The sequence below is a fragment of the Corylus avellana genome, chromosome 7 (assembly GCF_965113065.1).
Source record: "Corylus avellana chromosome 7, dhCorAvel1.hap1.2, whole genome shotgun sequence".
NCBI lineage: Eukaryota > Viridiplantae > Streptophyta > Magnoliopsida > Fagales > Betulaceae > Corylus > Corylus avellana.
In genome coordinates, this window is record NC_142496.1 from 5398361 (window position 1) to 5424589 (window position 26229).

The 26229-nt window shown below is 33.3% G+C and overlaps 1 protein-coding gene across 3 annotated transcripts in view; it reads left to right on the forward strand.

Moving 5' to 3' along the window:
* Positions 1–2195: 2195 nt before the first annotated feature.
* LOC132184080 (ketose-bisphosphate aldolase class-II family protein) overlaps positions 2196–26229 on the forward strand; it is a 32505-nt gene continuing 8471 nt past the window's right edge. Inside the window, exons 1-26 of one of the 3 annotated variants that reach the window (XM_059597566.2) lie at positions 2196–2393; positions 5326–5401; positions 9378–9458; positions 9547–9627; positions 11809–11885; positions 12021–12075; positions 12190–12238; positions 12528–12665; positions 14135–14213; positions 17800–17878; positions 17977–18023; positions 18184–18378; positions 19483–19558; positions 21678–21758; positions 21831–21911; positions 22067–22143; positions 22224–22278; positions 22366–22414; positions 22597–22734; positions 22914–22995; positions 23097–23175; positions 24046–24092; positions 25178–25389; positions 25631–25718; positions 25879–25998; positions 26080–26198. In XM_059597566.2, coding sequence (XP_059453549.2) covers positions 2292–2393; positions 5326–5401; positions 9378–9458; positions 9547–9627; positions 11809–11885; positions 12021–12075; positions 12190–12238; positions 12528–12665; positions 14135–14213; positions 17800–17878; positions 17977–18023; positions 18184–18378; positions 19483–19558; positions 21678–21758; positions 21831–21911; positions 22067–22143; positions 22224–22278; positions 22366–22414; positions 22597–22734; positions 22914–22995; positions 23097–23175; positions 24046–24092; positions 25178–25389; positions 25631–25718; positions 25879–25998; positions 26080–26198 — 2363 coding nt within the window. In that variant the 5' untranslated portion in view covers positions 2196–2291. Of the gene's footprint in view, positions 2394–5325; positions 5402–9377; positions 9459–9546; positions 9628–11808; positions 11886–12020; positions 12076–12189; positions 12239–12527; positions 12666–14134; positions 14214–17767; positions 17879–17976; positions 18024–18183; positions 18379–19482; positions 19559–21677; positions 21759–21830; positions 21912–22066; positions 22144–22223; positions 22279–22365; positions 22415–22596; positions 22735–22913; positions 22996–23096; positions 23176–24045; positions 24093–25177; positions 25390–25630; positions 25719–25878; positions 25999–26079; positions 26199–26229 lie in introns of those variants that run through there. The other 2 variants (XM_059597568.2, XM_059597569.2) reach the window with 2 other exon arrangements.

A 26229-nucleotide genomic window follows, 5' to 3' on the forward strand; every position in this document is an offset into this window, starting at 1 on the left:
GTTGGTTTTTACAAAGATAGTCCTGTCTAATCATGAAATTCGTAACGACCAAACAAGGTGAAAAGGGTTTTTTTTTTTGGGTACTAGGTGAAAAGGTTAATGTACAAGATTTTTGTCACATGCTAAACAATAAAAGATGATGACAATTATTGCCGGCAAAAACTACACGTTCCTCAAATTACCATCAATTCCACTTTTGGAAAACTTAAAAAAAAAAAAAAAAAAAAAAATTGGGATATTTAACTGCTTCAACTAATCATAGCTTTAAAGTGGATGAAAACATCCAACACGTTACGCACATGCAAATATATTATTATTATTATTTGAGGTATTTCCTTAAAAAAAAAAAAAAAAAAAAACCTATAGAGTTGCCAAACTACGAGGGGTGATTTGGGCACCTCCAAGAATGGTCGGAAGTTGAACCGCTCTTATAACTTGTGTTGGTGATTCGACCATTCCTAAAAACAACAAAAAATTTAGCCAAACAATTTTCATAGATTGTGAGGTGGTCCGACCACCTTTAAAATGATTTAGAAGAGAGGTTAAACTACTTTTTAGCCTTTGATTAGGTTTCTACCACCACCAATTAGTCAAAAAGATGGTTGAACAATTCTTTCTTGAATAATTGATGATTTGACCACCCTTTAATTTTTTTTTTTTTTAAAAGGTAATATAAGTAACAAATTTACCATATTTTTTCACCCATTTTAGTACTAAATGCTAACCAATTCAACCATGTAATAATTGGGAAAAAAAGAAGTTAAATGTCAATTTTTAAAGTTTGATTGATAAGGATATAGTTTTTATTTTTTTATTATTATTATTTTTTTATAAAAGAAGATTTCATGCATTCAATAAACTCTTAAAAACGTTAGACATTAATCACGTAGAATTAAAGTTTGATGGATAAGGATATAGTTTGACTAGCGAAATTCATTTAATTTTTCCCTTATTTATTTGAAGTTATATGCCTCGTCATTGCCACGGACGCATTGATAAATGAGAATCTTTCCCCACATTCCCACGTGATTTTTCCGAATAAAAATTCTCTGCACTCGCAGTTGTTTAAGGGTTGGCTACCTGTACCCAGCTGGGAACACGTGGAGAAGTGCTATTTAATATTTTGAAGTCTCTATTTTTTTTAATATTTTTTGTCAATCTGACATGTTTACATGATTCCATCTATTTATTTTTACAAAAAATTAAGGAAAAATTATCTTTTATTTTCATGAAATATAATGCTTTAACACTTTTTCCTTATGAACTGTCAACTGTATTATTTTGTCCCCATAAACTATCATTTAGTGTCCAAAATCCCATTTTGTCAGTTAAAACCATTAACTCAGATAATCAACCCGTTACTTTGAATCACTTTGCCATCATAAACTACAACGCATCGTCACTTTGCCTTAATAAATTACAACGCATTATCACTTTGACCGTTTGAGTTAATGACTTTGATTGACGGAAGGGGGTTTTAGGCACAAAATGGTAGTTCATGGGGGCAAAGTAGTACAGTTGGCAGTTTATGGGGAAAGTGCCAATGCGTTGTAGTTTATAGGGACAAAATGTAGTTTTCCCAAAAATAAAAAAAATAAAAAATTTCTAAGAGATGGATACAGATGGATACTTGAAAATGCTGAAAAAACAATAATTTTAACAAACAATATTTGTATTTAGTAGACTGTTAGTGGCACTATGATACAACTATAATAATGTGACAGTAAATATTAGTCATTAATTTTTATTTTTATAAGTCCCTGTTGATCTAAAAGTTAATTTTCACTGTCACGTTATCATACTTGTATGAGAGTCTACTAAATAATATTACTTGTAACAAAATTAAATCTTAAATAAACACATTTGAATTAATTAATTAAACAAATAAAAAGCCAGAAATAATTAATTTAACTATAACAGTAACCTTTTTCAGTACCATATGAATTAAATTTTTTTTATTAAATTTAAAGGGTAAAATTATAATTTTAAAATTGGCTGAATTATTATGTCAACATTTTTGTTTACGATACGAATCTACACGCGCGTTTAATTTTAGTGGACCGAATTACCCATTCTAGTTATTAAAGTCCAATACAAGGCGAGTTTCGACTTTTTAATATATATTCTCGAAAGTGGGTCAAACACAAGAGACGTGGCTGCCTAAACCTTTATTTATTTTCCTAGTGCTCGTCACCTCAGCCCTTGTTCACGAGTGAAAATAATAGAGAGCAGGTTGGATCAAGAAAAACGAGAAAGCGAATCGAAGCAGAGAGTTCAATTTGCAGATTTCTATGGCTTCGCGAGGAGTCATCGGGTTCGTCGGCTTGGACGACCTGAGCCTGGAATTGGCCGCTTCGTTGCTCCGCTCCGGCTACGCCGTCCAGGCATTTGAGGTTTCTCTCTTTCTCTATATTTTTGGCTTTCGATCTTATTCCATGAACTGACTCTCGGTTCTGTTTGGTTGCCTGGACAAAAAAGTCAGAAAATGGGAATTCAAAATTTGATTCTCTAGTTTCGTTCTTCAGTATACATGTTTCCATTATTCTTTGTTTTCCGTGGAAACGTAAGAAATGGAGATTGGACCTGGAAAAATGGGGTGGGATATTTCCTTTTTCCGGTTATTATATTTTGTTCTTCTTGGTTTTTTCGTCCTTTTACATTAAGAGTAGTGACGTGCCACCGGCCCACCAATCCCTTTTCTTTTCCTTTTTAAGTAAAGAGAAATTCTATTTTATTTATTTTTTTTTTTTTCTGTTATATATATATAAATTTGTTTTTATTTTTATTTTTATTTATTTTTTGACATATCCGCACAAGAGGTGGAGTGTGATTCGAACTAGTGACCCCCACTTCATTAAGTGTGATCCCAGCTGATTAAACTACCTAAGACATCCACGTCGGTTTTATTAAACAAAAAATTTGTTTTTTAAAAAATATGAAGAACCACACTTTAAAATTATCCTACATATAAATTTTACTAATCCTTTAAATTTAATAATCAAATAAAATGCTACAGAAATTCTTATATGTGAAGGATCACTATAAATAATTTGTCTCTTATTTTATTAATTTTTCTCTCCAAATTAAATAAAAAAAAGTCATTTTTTTTTTTAAAAAAAAAAATGAGATGTGGATGCTTTCGGTCTGTAGCACATGTCTTCTCTAATCATTGACGAATAATTCAAAATATATATAATACTTTTTAAAACACAAAAATAAATTCAATCCAAAAACACGTACGTTTACGTCATGTCAAAAATTTTTCAAACCAAAATAAAATTATTATCAATAGAATACCCAGAGAGATTTATGGTCATTGAAATTAAAAAATTAAAAAAAAGGGTAGATATAAGAACAATAAGATTTATTGAGCGGAGGAAAAATTATAAGAAAGTGAATTTTTATATTCTTAAAAATGAAAAGAGTTGTTTAAATTTAAACCGGTTCAATCCGTTTCAAGCAGACCGGTCAAGTGGGGTCAGTTAGCTGGGGTGCAGTTGGCATCGGTTTACGGTTCAACTGACCAATTTGCTCGGTCTGATTTTTAAAACATTGATTTTGGGAGTAATGTTTTAAAATTATCGTTGAATTTTTGTTCCTTCAAAATGTTAATCTCCTCAAACTACTACTCCAATGACTATCTACCCTCCAAACTATCAATTGCGACAATTTACTCCACAAACTACTAAAACAATAACAATGTACCTCTAATTTTTAAAAAATGACAAAATTACCCTTACTAAAATTAAAACAAAAATACTAAAATTTATTTATTTATTTCAAATTTTTAAGGGCATTTTTGTCTTATTAAAAATTTTGTAGGGATAATTTCATCATTTTGCTAGCATTGGGGGGTACATTGTCATTGTTTTGGTAATTTGAGGGGTAAATTGTCGTAATTGATAGATTGGGGGTAGATTGTCATTGAGGTGATAGCTTAAGGGGATTAAGTGGAATTTACCCTAAAAAAATATATATCACTGATTTTATTTTTTTATTTTTTTTATTTTTTATTTTGCATAAAAGGCAAAAGGTCCATAGACAGTTTTGCTCATAATAAAAAAAAAAAAAAAAAAAAAAAAAAATTATATGCTAAAACTTCATATTTGCTCTTACCTTCTGGCCTTTGTAGCCAAGCTAAAAGGAGATAGTTTTCTACCCATTGGATTGGAGAAAAGGATAGGAATAGAATAATAGCTTTTGTAGTAACAGGGTGAGGGTGCAAACTACCTGGGAACTTGCCCAAGTTTTGCTTATTCCTCCTTTATAATGCATTAGCGTTTCAAACTTCAAGAGTGCTTGTTTTTGTAAATTGCAATAAGAAAAAAAGAAATATTTCACCTATGTGGGTCATATGTAGGTCTCTAAAATGAAGAACAAACCAGAATGTGGTAAATCCTATGAGTAACTGGTATCTAAACAGAATTGTAATTCAATTTTTTCCGTATCTCAACAATAAGGCATGCGTAACTTGAATTTGTTGTTTTGGTTTAAAAAAAATGCTCAAGTCAGGGACCTAATTTTTAAGCCTTAAAATGGTATCATTTCCTGTTCCTTTATACTTCTTAGATTGAAATGGAATATACTTTTCTTTTAGTTAGGGGTTGATTTAAACAAATACAAGCAATCACATATTGGAGGTACATGTTTTAGGAAACTACCGAAGTGGGTGGTCTTATAGTCATGCACACTATTAAGTGTGCCTGAATTGTTAACAAGAACTTCAATTGACTCTCTTCAATTATGAAAACATTAGATGGAATGAGCCAGAAATTCTATTTGTTTTTATTTTATTTTTTAATTAAGTTTTTTTACTCCAAGGAGAGGGGGAAAGAAAAATTTGAACTAATAACCTTTTCTTCATGAGGTGTAGTCCCTAGTCAATTGAGCTATCATTGGGGTCAAAATTCTATCTTTCTTTATTTTATTTTTAAAATTTTTTATAACAATAAAATATAGAGTACTTGACCCTTTTCATTTTTAGCACAAATATGTTGAAGGTTAGGACTGCAATCAAATGTCCCCCCTCCTAGGACCTTCTTTCATGGGATCAACACTAGGTAGTGTCCTTTCATAATGAGTAGTGCAAATAAGAAAATGACCTGTTAAATGTAGAGCGTTTCTTTTAGAGAAAAATTGAAATTTCTGAGTCATATATGATTGTTAATTTTAAGGCAAAGAGAAAAGAGCTATGTAGTTTTTATTTCTTTTCATTATCGATTATGTATATTCTTGATAATCAGTTTGATATGTCATCCTACGAAAATATAATTTTATTTTGGGGTAATTAACTCCCATGTCTTATTGCAATTGCTCCATTTGCAGAAATATGAGCCTTTGGTAAGTGAATTTTTGAAGCTTGGGGGAATTAGATGTGCTAGTCCTACGGAGGCAGGGAGAGGTAAAACCATCTTTAGACTCTTATCTGCTTTACTATTTTGTATAATACTATGGTTTTGGTGATTTAAGTGAGGGCAGATGTTTTTGTTTTGTATTGTTTTTTTCTTTTCTGTTTTTTGCTTTGGGTAGTAGGAATTCACTGAGCTGCATATTACCGAAGATATCCGTAGTTAGTATTTGTTTATCTATTTTTCGAAAGGAAGATGATTTTGTTTTCAGTCTACCTTAGACTAGAACATAATGCTCCCTACTGCCAAGGGGCTGACTCATTTTGGTTTCAATTTGTATGGTGTGAATGGTCTATTGGTGTCAGGTTTTGGATTATTTTTAATGTAATTTGACCTGAATAAGGTTTTGCCCTTTCCCAATGAGAAGCTCTTCAGAGAGTGTAGGCCAGATACCAAACTACCCAATTCCAATTTGCAACCTTAGATATTGGCCCATGCTACATATGAGGAGAGATGAAGTTCAACTATTATGAATAGTAGCAAAAGTTCGTTTTTCCCTAGAGGCAAAAGCTAAAGAGAACGTTCAGTAGGAAAGAATAATTCCTGTGTTGAAGAACCAATAAGATATCAAATGATTCGATGAATAATATAGCTATGTGAAGATGCCAAGGACATGACATAAGTTGATTCACTTGGTGAATGGCATATGAAATGTTAGGCTGAGTAATAGTTGAGTATATAAGACTACCACAAGTTTCCGATATAATGTAAGATCCAGAAGAAAATCCCCTTCATCTTGTAGATATTTAACATTAACCTCTAAAGGTGTATCAACAGGGGTAGAATTTTATAATCCAGCCAAGACAATATTGATTTAGGAAAGGACCTTTAGTAGATGTATGCACTTCTAAACCTAAAACATATTTGAAAGTTTCAAGATCTTTCGTAAGAAAGAAAGCATGAAGAGACCCTTGAAACTGAAAACATAGTTCACGTAAGTAATAACTATATCAACCATACTTGTAGATGTCTTGTGAAGAAACATCAAAGGATCATAATGACTTTGCACAAAGGAAAGACTGAGAAGTGTTTGTCGGAACTTTTTGAACCAAGCCCGTGGCACTTGTTTTAATGCAAAAAGAGTATGTTTTAATCAACACAAGTCATTAGGAGAAGAGCCTGCCACATCGAGAAGAAGACGTATGTAAATTTCTTCTTTGAGGTCTCTGTGAAGGAAAGAAGTTTTTACATCCATTTGATGGATAGACCAAGCCTCTGAAGTAGTGATAGCGAAAATTGTACAAATTGATGTCATTTTAGCCCTAGGAGCATACATCTCATCATAGTCAATACCATATTCTTAACGGTTACCAAGAGCCATAAGTCTTTGTCTTATAACGGTCCAGGGAGCCATTAGATTGAAGCTTAATAGAATAAACCCATTTACAGCCCATGGGCATTACAGAAGATGGGCAAGGGACTATGTCTTATGTTTGATTCATCTGATGAGCATTTAGTTCCTCCTACATAGTTTCTGCCAACAATCATGTTTTGCAGCATGGATATAACAAGAAGGTATAGAAATTGAGGAAGTTGAATGGTAAGGTTTAATAGATTAGGGTTAGGAAAGAGGGAAGATGAAGAGAAGACAAAATAGTGTCAAGAAAATTTTTAGGATTGTATATTTCAGTCCCTTCACCATAGCATATATTTATATTAGGATAAAAATAAGAACACTTGTAGCAGCTTCCTTTAGGGCCAAACTACTTTTTGCTTTCCTATTCAAATAAACTTCACAATAGCTTTCCTTATCCTTTCCTTATACCATGTAAATATTCTTCAAATAAATGCTAGGTGAAAGAGAGATGATAGAGAATCTATTTAAATATTCTTTCAAATAAATGCTAGAGGAAAGAGAGGAAACAAAAAGCCTTTTTATTTTAAAATAATGTTAAGAGAAGCAGAAGAGTAGCACTTTTGGTTCCCTTGGTTTAGGGAACACCAAGAGAATGTGTTGCAAGTGGTACTTTTAGAGTTTTTTTCTACATTAGGTTAGAGACTGTAATTTAGGGAAGCTCTGTGCCCTAATGACATGATTTCAAGAATACTTGTAACCTATAAGAATAACAAGCTAATTTAAAACCATAAAATATAACAATTCTTACACTCCCCCTTAATATGTAATATACAAATCAAACATGCCTAGCCTATTGGACAATCATTGAAAGGAAGTATGAGGTAATGGCTTCAAGAGAATCTCACCTAGCTGATCGCCGGAGTGAACATAAGGAGTGATGATTTGTTTCTACATTAATAAATCTCGAATAAAATGACAGTCAACCTCAATATGTTTGGTATACTCATGGAAAACAAGATTGTTAGCAATAAAAATGGCAGCCTGATTGTCACATTGCATTTGCATAGGAGTAGGAACATTAGGAGGCAAGTCGCAAAGGAGGGAGCGAGCCCATAACATCTCAGAAGCAATATGAGCCATAGCTCTACTCAGCTTCAGCATTAGAACGAGCAATGCCATTATGCTTTTTACTAAGCTAGGTAACAAGATTACCACCAACAAAAGTACGGTAGCCAGGAGTAGTCGTCTAGTAGAATGACTTCCAGCTCAATCATTATCACTAAAACCAGTGACGGACAAAGTTGGCTTGTATAACAATCCTTTACTAGGGGAACCTTTCAAATAATGCAAGAAATGAAAAAAAAAAAACATTAAAGTGAGGTTGAAGAGGAGCATGCATATACTAACTAACCAACCGACAAAATAAGTAATGTTAGGGCTAACATCCCAACCAGTCGCTGGTATTGATTGATATCAGTAAATAGTGCACCTTGCTCACCATCACATTTAGTAGTAGAGTAGGAGTATTAGAAGGTTGAGTACCCAGGAGACCAGTTTTAGATGGAAGATCAAGAATATATTTCTGTTGTGATAGAGAAATTGCCCTGAGAAGTACGAGCAAATTCAATCGAAGAAAATAGCGAAGAACACCCGTCCTTAGTATGAAATTGCTGACCTAAATATCTTTCCAAATCAGCAATGCCTATTGAGTCACTTCCAGAGATGATTATGTCTTCCACATAAATAATCAAGACAATGGTGCTAGTGGAAGAGTGACAAACAAAGACAAAATGATCAGAAGTAGAGCATTGGAACCTATACCCAAGTACAACAACACTGAATCTATCAAACCAGGCACGAGGAGACTGCTTCAAACAATACAAGGCTTTTTGCAATTGACATACCAGGTGTTCACTACCATCAACAACATATCCAGGGGCCGATCCATGTATACTTCCTCCTGAAGATCTCTATAAAGGAAGACATTCTTTATATCAAGTTGGTATAATGGCCAAGAATGACTAACAACAACAAAAAGCAAAATTTGAACAAAATACGGGCCATAGGAGAGAAAGTCTTTAGAGAATCAACACCATATCGTTGTGTGTACCCGATAATCAACACCATATGTTTCTATGTACCCGATAATCAACACCATATGTTTTTGTTTATCCTTTGCCGCTCCTGCGACTGTTCTAAAAACAGGCTCGTTGGGTTTGATGTCGAAGTTCGTAAAAGACTTGAGTTTGTCTCTCTTAAACCAATTGATTTTTGGTGGAATGGCATCTCACGGTCCAACAAAAGTTCTTAATTAGTGGAAATCATCCACGAATTTTGGAAGCTACATACCTTTTTTTTTTTTTTTTTTTTTTTTTTTTCTCTTTTTTATATTAATTTCACTTATCATGTGGCACTTACTGTTTAGATTGAAGTCTTTTATTCTTATACCCTCGAAAGTTTTATGAATTCATTATCTTTTCCAATTATACGGATAAACAGAAAAGTTAACTTAAAAACATCAACAGGATTATAATCTCAACACTCACATCTTTATTATGCTTGATCAAAAGGGCTTTAAATCGTTGAACTTTGTAACTTTGTGTAAATTATATGTTTCGTGTCCTGGGACTGACTGTCTGAAGCTTTTTTCTCTGATCATTTTTTGTTTGCAGGTGTTTCAGCTTTGATTGTGTTAATATCTCATGCAGATAAAACGAATGATGTAATTTTTGGTAACGAGGGTGCTTTGAAAGGTCTTGATGAAACCTCTCCACATAACATCTTATACAATTATCACTCACTTGGTTAATATACAGATTATGTAACTTTATGGATATGCAGGGCTGCACAAGGATGTCGTCATCATTCTCCACTCAACCTTATTACCATCATATATCGAGAACCTGGAAAAGCGTCTTAGAGGCAAATTACATTCTAATATTGTTTCTTTTATATAACTTAGGGTCTTTGGAAAATATGTTTGTATGGAGTAATCTTTATGCTTCGTTTGGCTGCTGAGAAGACACCATTATCTGAACTTTTGTTTCCCTAATCCTTTTTTTTCTTCAGCAACCAAAGGGAGCATCTTGATCTAGTTTCATAGTGAAAATTAACACAATTGATCTGTTATGCCCCTTGGATGATATATCTCTAGCTGTTTCACTCTTCTTGATGATTTGAAAATACTAAAAATTTATGTTTTGGGCTAAAGCTGCATGTATAAAATCTAATCCATCAAAGGGGAACTGAATTCATGAGTCAATATAACTGAAACTAATGTCATGGGTATCATTCCCTGCTAGTTATAATTACACAACAATTTCCCTAGTATGTCTATGTAATTCTAGTTGCTTTGTTTTCTTAAATTTTTTCCCCTTATAAAATATCATATATAGAAAAGAGTCAGTCGTGAGCTGTTTAAAAGAGGGCAATGCATTTAAGAATCATCAAATTGATGAACCTTATTGCTTGCATGCACACACGTACATTTGAGAAGGTATCACACGTAATTATTAAATTTAATAAGAATAAGGGTCTGTATGGCCAAAATTATGTTTGGGTAAGTCTTAAAGTAGTGTGTTAGTTTGTCAGGAATAGGATTATTGATTGGAAGTGTGCTAAGGATTGGGTTGAGAATTGTAAGATTTGCGATTGATTAAGATTGTATGAATTGATCAAACGTAAGACGTTGATTATTGAAAAATCAAGAAAATATTAAATGAAGAAAATTTAGAAAGAACATCTGGATAATGTCATTCTTCATCTCTTCCAAACTTATCTAAAGATAGTGTTGGAATGGTAGATTATGTTTATAGAAGTTCCAGTTCTCAGCTAACAGATTGTCTTTTCACTTGGAAGTTTTCATTCTTTGCTTACAACTTGTAAACTACAAACTTAGGTGAATATTAATTTGAGTTTTGGTAGTGACTTGGGAATAGTAACGTGTGTGGCCTAAGGGCTACCAAATTAACTTATTTGGCATGACAATACATGGCAGTGTGATCTAGCTTCCATTCAAGGTGGGGGTGAACCTATTTAGGAATAATGATGAGGAAGAGTCATCTAAGATGGTATTAGGCCAAGGGTCTTTTTCACCACTTGTCCTAAAAGTTTAAGCTGATAAGAAGAGGTAAATTTAATCACTTAATTATTACTTTAACATTTCCTCTCATGTGTGGGCTTAAACTCCTTTTTAATAGGTGACGCCCAACACGTGGAATACTTAATTGAAATAGAAGGTAAATGACGGAATCAATTTTCGAACTCATGACCTTTAGTTTTGATACCATGTTAAATCACCACTTGTCCTAAAAGCTTAAGCTGACAGGAAGAGATAAATTTAACCACTTAATCACTACTTTAACACGAATCATGTCTCCACAATTTATCTTTAATTTCAACTAAATATTTCACGTGTTGGGCCTTACTTATTGAGGGGAAGTTTGAGCCCACACGTGTAGGAGAGTGCTAAAATATTAATTAAATGATTGAATTCATCATTTTCTATCAGCTTAGGGTTTTAGGATAAGTGTTCATTTAATATAATAGAAGACCAATAAATGCAATAGTGGGAAAGTAATTTGATCTAAGCTGAAGGAGATGAAGAGAGTAGTTGGAAGGCCTAAAATAACATGAATAGAAGTAGTGAATAAAGGATCATAATCAAAGGGGTAACAAAGGATGGGATTTTTCACAAACATTCAGAAACGTATAGACATCCATACCGGTTCAATTTGAAAGTATGCTTTTATATACAATCACAATTTGTTTCTTGTCATATATGCATATGTTTAGGAATTAATGTGCTAGGTTTATAGTTCATGTGATTGATGCTCACACGTTTAGGTTCCAAAATTGGGGAATGAAGTATGGCTGTGAGACTTTTAATCTCTTCCTGGGTAATTACATTTTTTTTTAAATACTTATTTTCAAATAGTAAGGTATCCACTACAAATGCACCAAGTTAGCTCATTAACTCAAGGTTTCTTTAATGTACCAATCTTCTATTTATGATTTTGATGCTTGATGCTTGTTTTCTTTCTGGAACATAGAGCATTAGTTATGAAATTTGTTCTAAAATCCATCTGTATTTTTATCTTGCAGATGATAATGAGACAACTTATCTAGTAGATGTAAATGTCTCTAGGGGAATGTCTGAGCTGTTAGATGGAAAAGTCATGGTAATGTTATGTCATACTTAATTTTTCATCTTTTAGTTCCTTCATTCCTTAGCTGTGGGTGTAAAGATCAAGTTTCCCTCTTGTTATCAACTAGTCTATGCCAGGAACACGGCTGATATTTTTTGAACTTTTTAGATTGCTGCATCAGGAAGGTCAGACGCCATTGCAAGGGCTCGGCCTTTTCTCTCTGGTAAAATCCGTTCTTGGTGCTCTAACTTGGTTGTATTAGAACATCATTTTATGAACCTTTAATTTTTTTGTTTTAAATGTCAATCTATCATCTGTTGGTGTGATGTTTGAGCAGCAATGTGTGAAAAGCTTTACATTTTTGATGGTGGAGCTGGCTCTGTAAGGTGTGCTTTCTTCTTGGCTTGCAAACCTTCTTTTCATAATCATGACTGCTGTAAAGTTTTATTTGCTTGATGTTTTGGTTTTTCTGATCATTTGGGTAACTGATATAAATGTTCTCAAAAGAAAAGTGAATTTCATCCTTAACATGCTACTCAGTTGATGCATGATATTTCCTAAATGTAGTTATTGAAGAAAAAAAGTGAGCTCAAACTGATATTAGAGGTTTCTTTAATGGTACCTGATGATGTATAATTTGTCTTATTATAATATATTTTCCTTCTTCCATTGCAGTAAAATTAAAATGGTTAATGAGCTGCTTGAGGGAATTCATCACATTGCTTCAGTGGAGGCTATTTCTCTTGGTGTGAAAGCTGGTATTCATCCCTGGATAATCTATGACATCATTTCTAATGCCGCTGGAAATTCATGGTGAGTTCTTTGAGTTTTGGTTTAATTTTTTTCTTCAATAGCTGTTTCTAATTATAAAAGATAATGCTTATTTAAAGGTCTAATTCTCTTAAAAAAATTTCTTTAGCTATATTATGGACGGGCTTGAAACATGTTAATGATAATATATAACGTTGTTTGTGTGGTCGAATTGGTTTTAGATTTCAATATAATGAAATGATGAAGTGAAATCTTGTCGAGTTCTTAAGCCACACAATTAATCAATTCTATTGCGTCTTGGAAAATTAAAACAAAAAAAAAAAAATCTATTTCTGACATGAATTATTTACATAAGTAGTAATTTATATGAAGCCAAAAATAAGCATACATATATCATATTTGTGTTGCTATTTTACTACATTCCGTTAAGAGAACATAGTCATAATAAATTACAAAATACAAGCAGTACCGTAGTGGTTATGATCACAGTTCCAATGCCCGTCCTTAATTCCCTAACTAGCATGACATACTTCCATATTGTTAAGTCTGAACCTAATGTACAGTTATAAGGTGGATATTTGGCATTATTTTTTTGCTTCTGCAACTCCTCTCCAGTGTTCTACTCTTGTCCTTATATATAAACTAGTACTTTACCATGTTGGTCTTTTTAGTTAATTCTGTTTTGTTTCTGTTCACTACAGTGACTTTTAGTAGAGTTAAGCATTTAGCATCTGGATATTTAATTAGGATACATCTCTTTTGATAACTAGAGGATACATGATGGTCAACACAAAATAAAGATTTACAAATTTCTATGTAGTTGTAAATCAATGGTTACGGTTGTACTTTTACAGTTTTTCTAGGTCATTCTTGTGTCCTTTATATCTATCTATATGATGTGGTGAAACTCAACAGTTCAGCTTGTTTTACCTCTTATCCTTAACATGGTCACGTTTGCATCCAGAAAAGGACAATAAACAATTGTGAAGTAACTTCAAATGGTCACACATCCCTGATTCCTATGAACAGTTGATGAATAATCAGTGCTTGCTTCCCTAGAAGTTCAATTCATCATCATCTTCATCATCTTCTGTCTTTGAGAGCATATTGACATGAAAAATGCTCTATTTGACAGTTTGAGCTGCCGAATCTACAGCTTAATCATAAAATGACTAAAAAATATGATCACTCTACAGTAAATCTAATCTCATAAGTCATAATAGATGGATAAGTTTACTAGGAACCCTTTGGTGACTTGGAATGCTATAACATTCTCCAATATATTTTACATTTTTATACTAATTATTGATGTTGTGATTATTTTGAGGATTTAAAGCAATTCATCGACACTTCTAGTTGGTTTATGAGGGGTCCTTATATTCATCCTTTGGCTGTCAAATTGAATGCAATTTCTGCCATATGCTATGCTACCATTAGAATAAAGTTTTCATTCATGCAATTTATCATTATTTTTGGGGGGGCGGGGTGCGGGTTTGTTTCTTTGTTTGCAGGGCCTTCAAGAATCATGTTCCACCATTGTTACGGGATCATACCAAACATCATTTTCTGAATACTTTTATTCAAAAATTGGTAAGATATCATGATATGTCTCTTATGATCCTTTTATTTGGTTGTATATGGCATCAGTTTCCATTGAAGGTGTGGGATGACATTGTTTTCTATGCTTTCTGTGAGAGTATGCGATGGATGGCATTATTGTAATAAAGTATACCATAACGGTTATATTAGTCTGTTGGTCTATTGTATCATTTTTGTAATATATATGATAAAACCGTGAGAGGTAGAGTAGTAACTTCTTAGGTTGAAAATGTTTTTACACGTTTGGAGATCCTGGTAGATATTGCCAGCTAGTTGGAAAGCTGAATTCTCTTATTATCACTAGACTGGATATCTTATATCTAGTCATTGTAGTAAGCCAGTTGTTAGAAGCTCCTAGGTTTCCACATTTAGATGTTACCCGCATTATCCATTATCTAAGTGAGCCCCAGGTCTTGGACTAATGTATAGGCAGAATGGGCAACTTAGACTATAAGGCTTCGTTGATATTGATTAGACAGGCTGTCCTTCAGATCATGAATCTAGTACTGAGTATTGTACCTTTTCTAGAGGTAATTTGGTTACATGGAAGAGTATTAAAAAAATGGTAATAATGTGCTAGTGCATAAGCTAAATACGGGACAATTGTTCATACCTCTAGTTAGTAAATACTGTTGTAGTATTTTCTCCAGGGGATTGATTCTAAAATTCTAGCTCCTCTTCAATTATTTGTGACAATCCGCTATTCATATCATTTCCAATTATTTCATGGGTGGACCAAACATATTGAAGTTGATTGTCACTTTATTCAAGATAAAATATTGAATAGAAATATTTTTACACCATTTGTAAAGTTTGAATATCAACTTGTAGATATGTTCACAAAGTCCCTGGGTCGTAGTAGGTTAGAATTGAATTTTGTTCCAAATTGGGCTTAAAAGATACATATGCCTTAGCTCGAGAGAGAGTGCGAGATTATGAATGGATGGCATTAATGTAATAAAGTATACACTAAAGGGTATTCTAGTCTATTGTATCATTTTTACAATATACTACAATGAGAGGTAGAGTGGTAACTTTTCCTCTCTTTTTGGTAAAACCTAATTTAACACTATACTATATTTATCCATTACACATATATCATTGTTTCTTAAAGAGAATTTAGCGTTCTCAAATATTTTAGCTCATAACTAGTAAAAAGTTTGGTTAAGGAGTGTCATTGATATTGATATGTCCATTTCTTCATCAACCTTATTGAATAACAATTTTTTAGACTATTAGTTAATTTTAATTGCCCCTTTTTTTTAAAGAAATAAAAAAGAGACCCATAGAACCAAGCTGAACCAAATCAAAGATTTGATTTGGTTTCACAGATAATTTGGTTTAGTTCTGGAAACTGAATTTTGTCGGTTTGGTTTATATATCTGTGGAAGGGAACCAACCTGAACTAGCTTGCACTGGTAATTGGTTTGGTATTCTGTGAGAATATAAAATTTGGAACTTTACTTTCTCTGAAATGAATTTGATGGTCGTCAATTCAGATTCATAGCGTTAAACATACATTAATCTGATATCTGCATAATTCTTGTAGAGGCTATCTATTAATTTAGACAATCATGTTGAACAAATAAACACATATGAAGTAAAATTAGTTGAACAAAAAGTGTGAAAAAGGAGCTTAATGGTTTGATGGATATGTCTGAGAACAACCAAATGGAGAAACTGAGTAGTTTCAATAAAATCTCGAAGTTTGCTAGTCATAAATAGAGGATATGGTTGGACTAGAAATTTGACACTATAAAGAGATGTTTGGGGTTTCCATTTAAATTGGTTTTTCTTAAAGTATAAATTAAATTATTAAATTTACCTCTTCTTATTAGCTTAAGCTTTTGGAATAGGTGGTAATTGAACATGGTATCAGAGCCAGAGGTTCGGAGTTCGAACCCTGACTTCGTCAATTCACCTTCTATTTAAATTAAATATTCCAAGTATTGGGGTCTCCCTCACCTATTAAAAGGGAGTTTGAGCCCAAACGTGTAGGAGAATGTTAAAGTATAAATTAAATAATTAAATTTACCTCTTTCTATTAGCTTAAGCTTTTGAGAAAAGTTTTCAATTAGCTCCAATGAAGCTACAACGTACTATTACACGAGTTGCCAAAATTTCTTCATTGTGAGGTGGTAGTGGTTTGACATAAATTTTGTCTCAAACAAGCAACTGAATACTAATGCTGAAAGAGTTCAACATTTTGCTTGTGGAGGCATAGGAGTGCCTCATATCCATAAAATAATGTAGTAGATCTCTGGTTAAAATCAATCTTTATGGTTAATACAGGATGAGCAGTATGTCCACCTTGGCAGTCAGTGGGGTGCCACTAAATGTGAACTTTGTAATAAATTCTCTTGGAACGTAAAAAAATTAGTTACCGTTACATAGAGACTGTATTGCATTATGAAGATCCAACTTGGTGAAAACAAATGTTTATGCTGTGTTTTGATCACTTATTATTGCATTGTGAGGTTGCTATGGAGGTATGGAGCATGGTACTTTAGTTGTTTGGTGTTACGTGGGTGATGCCAGGTAAGGTGAAGGACTGTTTGGGAAGTTGGAGGGGATAAAGGGGTAACCATACAGTTTTGCAAATTTGGAGAATGGTTCCTTTGTGTGTTATGTGGTGTCTATGGAGAGAAAGAAATGCATGGAGCTTTGAGGACTGTGAACTTAGACTCATCGAGTTGAAGAAAATGATACTCCAAACACTTTACTCGTGGAGAGTAATGTGGCATTCGTCGCAAGCATTAACGCCTGCTGAATTCTTAGATTTATGTACTTTATTCTCAGTTTAAAAGCTTTTGTATACTTAAGCCCTATTGTATACGTCTTATGTACTTGGGTTGAGCCCATTTGCGCTTTATTTATGAATTGATATTACTTATCAAAAAAAAAGCGTCTCTATCCTAAGCAGACCGAGTGTGACTTTCGTATCTAGCTATTCTCATATCTAAAGTTCTAAAAATAGACACTTGGTTGCTCATGTATATTTAAGTAAGGAAAACTGATAATTTGACTAGTTAGGATATGGTTTTTTCAAGTTTAACTGATTTGTATATGTATTTACCTGCCAATATAATATCATTCATATGCATTAAACCAAACTGTATTTTGATAAATGCGTGATTTGTGTCTGGAAATTATTGGTCATTGTAAGATGGCAATGCTTTTAAAGTGATATGTATGTCTAGACATTGTTGATTGAACTGGAAAAGTATATAGCGATATAGCATATATAAGAGTAGTTGAATCTTTTAGTTCCGAATATTTATTAATTTTGAAAGAGAGATATCAAGTTGAAAAATTGACTTAAATCTGTGAAATATAGCTGATTGTCATTTAGCATGAATATTTAATGGTTACTGTCAAGTTGATATACTAATATTGTAAGAAAGATGTATCAAGTAGTTGTACTAGTCAAAGTACTAATATTGCATGAAAGATTTATCAAATATTGTACAAGTATGATTTTGCATTCAAATTTTATTAAGTGTTCTGTCTTCTTGTTGGTGCCATTAATATGTTCTTTATTACAGTACATGAGACTGATGGAATTTACATATGCAAGGGTGTTATTTTGGATGTGGCTAAATCGATTACGTTTCCTCTTCCACTTTTGGCAGTTGCTCATCAACAATTTATCCTTGGTACTGATCTAAAAACAAAATGTCTTTCGGATTATATCATTTGATGTTTAGAAGCAACCTGGTTCCTTCTTATCTACTTCATGCATTTCCTTTTTCAGGGTCTACTCATGTTTGTGGAGATGATGACATTGCCACCCTAGTCAAGGTTATCCCCATACCATTCTGTTTACAAAATCTTCGGTAGAAAGTGTTTGAGACTCTCTCAGGAGATTTTCAAAAAATATTGTTTTGAGTTGTGCCATTTCATATGTCATGAAGTACCATTTTGCTTTTGGTTATCTGTGCACTGTATGATTCTTGTGCAGGTTTGGGAAAAAGTCTTTGGAGTGAGTATTACAGGTGCAGCAAATGAAGAAATTTACAGTCCTGAGCAACTGGCAAAGCAAATTACTGCCATGTCTAGGACTGTGAACCGGATTGGTTTCATTGGTCTTGGAGCGATGGGGTTTGGCATGGCAACTCACCTGCTGAGCTCAAACTTTTGTGTCCTTGGTTATGATGTAATCAGCTACCTTTAATTCTTATTGCATTCTACTTTGAAAGATTAAATTACTTCTTTGAAACAGGATTCTGGAATGATTAGTGATTGTTCTCCTATCCCATGTTTATGCCTAACTTTCTCCATTTGTGATCTTTTCCTATTTACACACTGAAAATGAATTTGACTAATGAATTTTCAGATGTTATGTTGTAATTATTGGAAAAATTTAAGAATAGGAAGTAAATGGCTCTAAAATTTATTGAATATTAGTTGCGCAGCTTGCCACAAGTCATATATGGAACTACACTATACTATTTTATAAATTCTTAGGGAGCTGTATCAAAACAAAATGACCTCTTTCTGTTCTTTATTTTTTAGGTAATGGAAATTGAAGTGTCAACATATATGAATTATCTTCAAAACCCTTTTATGTTCCATCTTTAGGGTGTGAATAGGTGATTACCTTTAAAATTAATGAAAATATATGATTTAAGAAATTCATACACAATTTATTTGCATATTTCTTGGAGGCATGAAGTGCCAAAGTAGTTATTCCTTTTTCTTTTTCTATAGTCATACAGCTGTTTTTCAGGTTAAGTTATGATAATTAAGATCATTTCATTGTCTTTCTAATCTTGTACTCTTATGTGTTTTTTTGTGATAAATTCTTGGCTCATGTGCTCCATCATAATTTTACTAACTAGAACTGATTATAAACCTCAAGGTGTTTTGTAATAGAGTGATGTGTTTGTGTGTGTGCATGTGATCATGTGTCTCCCATGATTGGGCAGGCACATGTATATTTGGGACTTTGGGAGAATGTATTTGCTTGTTTCTTCCAAGATGGACTTGTATGATATATATGCTCTAGCTTGAGGGAGAGTGTTAGGATTTAGAGTAAAAGGGTATTTTGGTCATTGTCTTATTTCTCAAAAACTATATAATAAGATGTATAAGGTAGGCTACGTAACTGTAACGAGCCTCCATTTTTTCTCTAAACCTTTCATGCAAACTCCATCAATTGTTCTTCTTGGTTAGAAAATAGAGTTTTGTTGGAAATTGAGATGATCAATTTCAAATACCATTTTGATTAATCTATTTTTGCACCTTTCTTGGGATGCAGGTTTATAAACCAACGTTAACTCGATTTGTAGAAGCGGGTGGCTTGATTGGCAACACTCCAGCAGAAGTATGTAAAGGTAATTGAAGACATAAAGAACTATATACCAGTATAAGCCAATATATGAATGAATGTATGGAAAAATGATAGAACACTTGTCACAAGCTCTAGTTTCTTCTACTGCAACGAAATTAGTTGAGAATATAAATTGCCATGCTTCGATACAATGTTCCATTTTATCTATTTTGTGATTTTTTTTTTTAATCAGTGATGTCATATCAGAAATAAAGTGTAGAGGGGCGCAATCTTAATATACAGGGAATATACAAGAGAACCCCACGATGAAAAAAAAGAACATCATAAAGTTGAAAAATTTGCAAAATTAGAACCAAATAAGCTATGATGTGCTGAGATCCAAATATGTGGCGTGTTTACCACAGTCATCCGCAATTCTGTCACCGATGTCTCTATGTCTTCAAAGTACCGAGCATTCTTCTCACGCCAAAGACACCACACTAAACACATCAGAACCAGCCTCCACACTTCCTTTATTGCACTGCACCCAACCGGACCGCCCCAACTGTTCAACAAAATGACCCGTTTCAACATAACACACTCTACACCAAACAATTTAAGAATATACCTTCATAGTTCTCTCGCGACTTCACAATGAAGCAATAAGTGGTCAATGGACTCCCCATTCTTCTTACACATGCAACACCACGCAAACACCACAACATTCATCTTTCTCAAATTGTCAAGCGTCAAAATTTTCTCTAAAGCTGTTGTTCACACAAAAAAGGCCACCCTCGAAAGAAGAACCATCTGGGCTAGTTAACACTATTTTTGTGATCCTAATGATGATTACCTATATTATATCCATATAGATTTGTTAACACGTTGTGGGGTCTTGATTGACTGATTCTTGCTTTTGAAAAGGTGATTGGCATGAAGTATTGGAAGGTTTTCTTCCCGAAAACTTTCTAATAAAATCTTTGTTATAGCTGTTAGTTAAAATTCATATTGATTGAACGGATTGATCTGAAAATATTTCTTCTTTTCTTAATGGAGATTAGCCTTTTCAGAAGTATTTTACTCTCTTATTTTTTGAAGTCTTCAAAAAATTGATGTAAAATTTGGTTTTGTATTATTATGCATCTCGCTATCAGTGTTGACTTTTAAGATGGTATAAGTAAGGAATTTAGGATTAAGACGTAGTTCAGTCATAAGGTTTACTAATATGTCAATACAACTGTATAGCATTTTCAGCCCTATGGAACAATAGTTATGAGTCGACCTTTAGAATCATTGCAAGCCTTGGCCAACATTTCAAATTGCAGGTTAGAATTTGGTTATAATTATTAAACAATATTGGGCACCTTCATTAAGGGGGCAGAGCTATGATGGTCATAGGAATTTGTTGATCATTCACAGTAAGGCGTCTCATATAAACAGCATTCAGTACTAAAAGAGCAAGCACATCAAGTTAGTACCTAATACACGATTACTTTTTAAAGAAACCATACTATATGAACAAGATCTTAAATGTTTTAAACTTCACCAAATTTAGATAAACTAGTGTCATTATTTTTAAGGGCAAGGCATAGACCACTACTCGTTTAGATGAAATAAAGAAATAAATACAAACAAATGGGGATTTGAAGTTCTAATCCCAGATAACTTAAAAACATGCATTTTGTACCAAAACCTCTTAAGATAAAATTTGACTTGTATATGTTTAGACATGAGGTGTAGCCTATAGATTGTAAACTACTTTTTTTATTTGTCAAATCATCATTTATCTCAAAAGCTTAAACTGATAAGAAATTGTGAATTTAATAATTTAATTGAATATTCTAATACCCCCTTCACATGTGGGGTCAAACTATCCCTCAACAAATGAAGTCCAATATGTGGAATTTTTTGCAAAAATGAGGGTTGAAAAGTGGAGTTAGATTCAAACTCAGAACTTTTGCTTTGATACCATGTTGAACCACTATTTATCCAAATAGCTTAAGTTAATAGGAAATGATACATTTAATATTCTAACATGACTAGTTAATTCCAGTTAGCTCTAGAATAAGCAAAATAAAAATGGATATGCAAATGTTCTGTCAGATGTTTATGAGAAAAATTTGGAATTATTTGAAATTTATTTTGTGAAGCATGAGTTTTTTGTGACACATTTTATCTTTCAGATGTTGATGTGCTTATAGTCATGGTCACGAATGAAGCTCAAGCCGAGAGTGTTTTATATGGAGAATTTGGCGCAGTTTCAGGCATGCAAAACCTTTTACAGTATATCATCTCTATTTGGTAGCAGGACTAACCTTATTTTCTGCATTTTACAGCCCTTCCATCTGGAGCATCAATTATCCTTTCATCCACCGTTTCTCCTGCATTTGTGAGCAAACTAGAACAACGCTTAATAAGTATGTTCTTTTGTATGTGTCATATTAACTATTGTTTCTTTCTTATTCTGAACTATGAATGCCACCTTTACTCTCTTTGTTATTTACTTTTCCTTGCATTTCTGCCTTACTTTCAATAATGTGATCATATATTGATCAATCTGCAAATGTCCTAGATGAAGGCAAGAATTTGAAATTAGTGGATGCTCCTGTTTCTGGTGGGGTTAAGAGGGCCTCCGCAGGAACACTTACGGTGTGCAAAATTCTGCCTTTTCTTTTTACTAAAGCATGTCTTTTGGATTCTGTTGACTGAAAGGTCACTATCTTTTTCAGATAATTGCTTCTGGTACAGATGAAGCTCTTAAGAGTACTGGTTTAGTTCTTAGAGGTAATAAGCATGTTTATGAAATTTTTCTTGTGGGTTGCACTGATTTGGTATTAACTGAGTGATTGATACTTTGCTGATTTGGTGCAGCATTGAGTGAAAAACTCTATGTTATCAAAGGAGTTTGTGGGGCTGGAAGGTACTTACTGACTCGGATTTGTCAATATTTGTCTCCACACACATGCATCGTTGCATATGCAAAATAAAAACAAATAAATGTAATTTATCTATTCATTTTCATAAGACATACTGACATAGTGATCTAATTATGCAAGGGAAGTGAATTTTAACTACTTTATTCTTTTGTATTATGTTCTCTAGTTGTGTAAAGATGGTTAATCAATTGCTTGCTGGAGTTCATATAGCCTCAGCAGCCGAGGCAATGGCATTTGGAGCTCGATTGGGTATCAATACAAGAATGTTGTTTGATTTCATCACAAATAGTCGGGGGACATCCTGGTATGTGTCTTCTTCCTTATCAAAAATAGAAATCAACCTTCGGAATGCAAGGTCAAGTTTACGTTTCTCAATATTTAATCATTGTGTGTTTAGCTGCATCAGGTTATGGTCTCTATCTTCTTAGTTATTTGTATTTTATATTGAGATAAGAAGCCTCATACATTTTTCCAAGATTGCAGGATGTTTGAAAATCGTGTTCCGCACATGCTGGATGGTGATTATACACCATACTCTGCACTTGACATCTTTGTGAAGGACCTGGTCAGGCTAAAATTGACCTATGCTCTTTTTGTTTGGTGGAAACAACTTATTTGACTAACTCACCATGAGGTTGTAACGATAATTGTTATAATCATCCACAGGGCATTGTTTCTCGTGAATGCTCCTTCCGTAAAGTTCCACTTCATATTGCCACTGTTGCACACCAATTGTTCCTATCAGGTGCTGTGTAATCTTCTGAATTTTTATAGTATCATATAGTCTTATCCATCTGTTTTAGATTCTTCAACATGGAGAAGACATGTTTTCTAGATCACAAAGGCACTAAGCCTTCTACTAAAGTATAGATAAGATCAGTGTAAAAACCTAGAGCAGTCTAGTAGGACAAAGTATTTGACTTGTGACTTGGCTATTCTTTTAACTCTTACTTTTGCCTTGAGAGAGAGAGAGGCGTGTAAATTTTCTAGGATTGTTGAGACCTGAGACATAGTACATTAACATTTTTTTTTTTGATAAGTAATGTAGTATATATCAAAAAAAGCGCAAAGCGCCTCTAAGTACACAATAATGTATACAAAGGAACCCAATCAAACACCCAGAAAAACCCAGAAAAACCCAAACAAACCAATCAAAAACCCAGAAAAACCCAATCAAACCAACACCCATCCATAGTACATTAACATATAAGCTTTTTTTTTTTTTTTTCATCAAATTTACATAATTCTTGCAGATAAAAGATTTCTATTACACTTTTCCCTTCTATACTTTTCGATGTTCCCCAATCCTTGCAGTCCTTTTTTTTTTTTATGTACCCCTTTACACATACTTCTTTTTTTTTTCTCTTAGATATGTGGATGTCTAGTTGAACTAGTATGGTACAATATTTTTTTATGGCCTGTAGACATCTAAATGATTGAGGTACTTAGAGATGGAGTTCTGGCACTTTCTTCAATAAAACCTTCTCGTGATCTTCTAAATTGATTTTCTTGTGTCTCAGATAAATATCTGAAATTGTTTGGTATTGTTTCTTGTGTGCCTTTTGAGTTGTTAGCTAGCATATCAGTAATACTTCGTGATTTTACCATTGAGCAGGTTCTGCTGCAGGTTGGGGCCGGCAAGATGATGCTGGTGTAGTTAAGGTATGGGCAAGTTATGCCAGGTTTTTATTTCAATTGACGAAATCAGTCGATCAAATGTGGGAGAATGAATTACTAAGTTCAATGGATTATTTCAAAAGAAGATTCATATAATACTCCTTTGCTATTTGCTTACTTAAAGTTACAGCTCATGTTGATTGGATAAAGATTTAATTCAAATGATAAGATTTGGAAATGGTGTTCCAACTACCTGTTAAAGACGATCTATCAATCACCCAAGTTGCTGTATGTGAATAATTGTTGTGTGTAGCCTTAATTCCCCACGTGATCTGAAGTTAGTATGGACTACATTAGGTTGAATAACTTATTATAATGTCTTAATTTATAGTCATATCAGTCATTTTGTTTTGACCCCCTTCAGGGTAATAACTAATGAAACATTAGATTCCCATTTCTCCAACATGGAATATGAGTAAGAGATTAGCTCTAGATTTCCTTCTTGTATTTAATTTGTATCATGCCATTGAGGGGCATTGCTTAATATTGGAGAGGCTAGTCTTCTTCCTTCTATAATATTTTTCAATATTAAATCTATCTAAAGTCTTGTACATTCTTGCGGTACTCTGACTCGTAAATTCTAGTTGAATTTGTTTCTTTTATGTTTTTGGGCCCCCATTATTTCTTCCCCTTCTTGTCCATTTTTCTTTTTTTCCTTCATTTTTCTTGTGTCAGTTAATGCTTTCAGCAGTTATCTGCTCCGCACATGTGATTAGATTTTGTGATACTGATATGGTTTATCTCGACTATTTGTTCTTCATTTTTATGCCTCTCTGCTTGTGGGGCTTGAAATTTTCTGAATTATACTGAAATGTAGTTACGTAATGACATGAAGAACTCTTTATAAGTAGACTCAATTATAAATTCTAATCTATTAGAAACCTAATGAACTTGGAAGACTGAAACTTCATTTTTCTTTTATTTTCCCATTTTTTAACTTTATCAAAATTTAAGTGCACAATTGTGAAGTTGTTATAAATCTGAAAAGATCAGCTAATGGTTGAAATCCAGCAGCTAATGGTTGAAATCAAGTAGTTACTGGTTTGACTGCAATATGTATATTTCCACAGGTTTATGAGACACTCACAGGTGTTATTGTTGAAGGAAAACTTCCTGTTCTTAAGAAAGAAGTTGTCTTGCAATCCCTTCCATCTGAATGGCCGCTAGATCCCATCGATGACATACAAAGACTGAATCAGAACAATTCGAAGACTTTGGTTGTTCTGGATGATGATCCAACTGGAACACAAACTGTTCATGATATTGAGGTCTTAACAGAATGGTGAGTGTCTTTAATTGTTCTTTATGTTTTCATAGTTGATAAGGTAAAAATATGATGTAGATGCTATCAGATATCATCAAATCCAGTTGTAAGGCAATGCTGCTGCATTTTTGTCACATAATTAGTGCTAATCATATCATTCCACATGTTATAGAAACTTGTATATTGTTTATCTGTAATTCAAAACCACCTTCCAAAGATGAATTTCAAGCTATCATAATTTGCACATTTTTTGTTCCAGGACTGTTGAGTCACTTATTGCCCAGTTCAGAAAAAATCCTAGATGCTTTTTCATTTTGACTAACTCCAGGTCACTGAGTTCTGAAAAGGTAAAGATCTCATTTCATGAAAACATGTTATTCAATCTTTAAAGTTCGTTTCTCATTCAATAAGAAAAAAAGTTCTTAATAAACTGCAGCTTTCCGCTGTTAACATACTGCCTGCTTGATTCAGACTTGTAATTTTGAGTTTGAAATTGACATTTTACAGGCCAGTGCATTGATAAAAGATATCTGCAGAAACCTACATACTGCAGCTAAATCAGTTGAGAACACTGGTTACACAGTGGTTTTGAGAGGTGATTCAACTTTACGTGGTCATTTTCCAGAGGCAAGGATGAGAACTTAAACTACAATTTTATTGTAGAATAATTTAAATTCACATCATGACATGGGATTGTCTATCTTTTAGGAAGCTGATGCTGCTGTTTCAGTACTAGGTGAGATGGATGCATGGATCATCTGCCCCTTTTTTCTTCAAGGAGGGCGTTATACTCTCGAAGATGTACACTATGTTGCAGATTCTGATAAGTAAGTTATATATTTTAATCTTTTTTGTGTT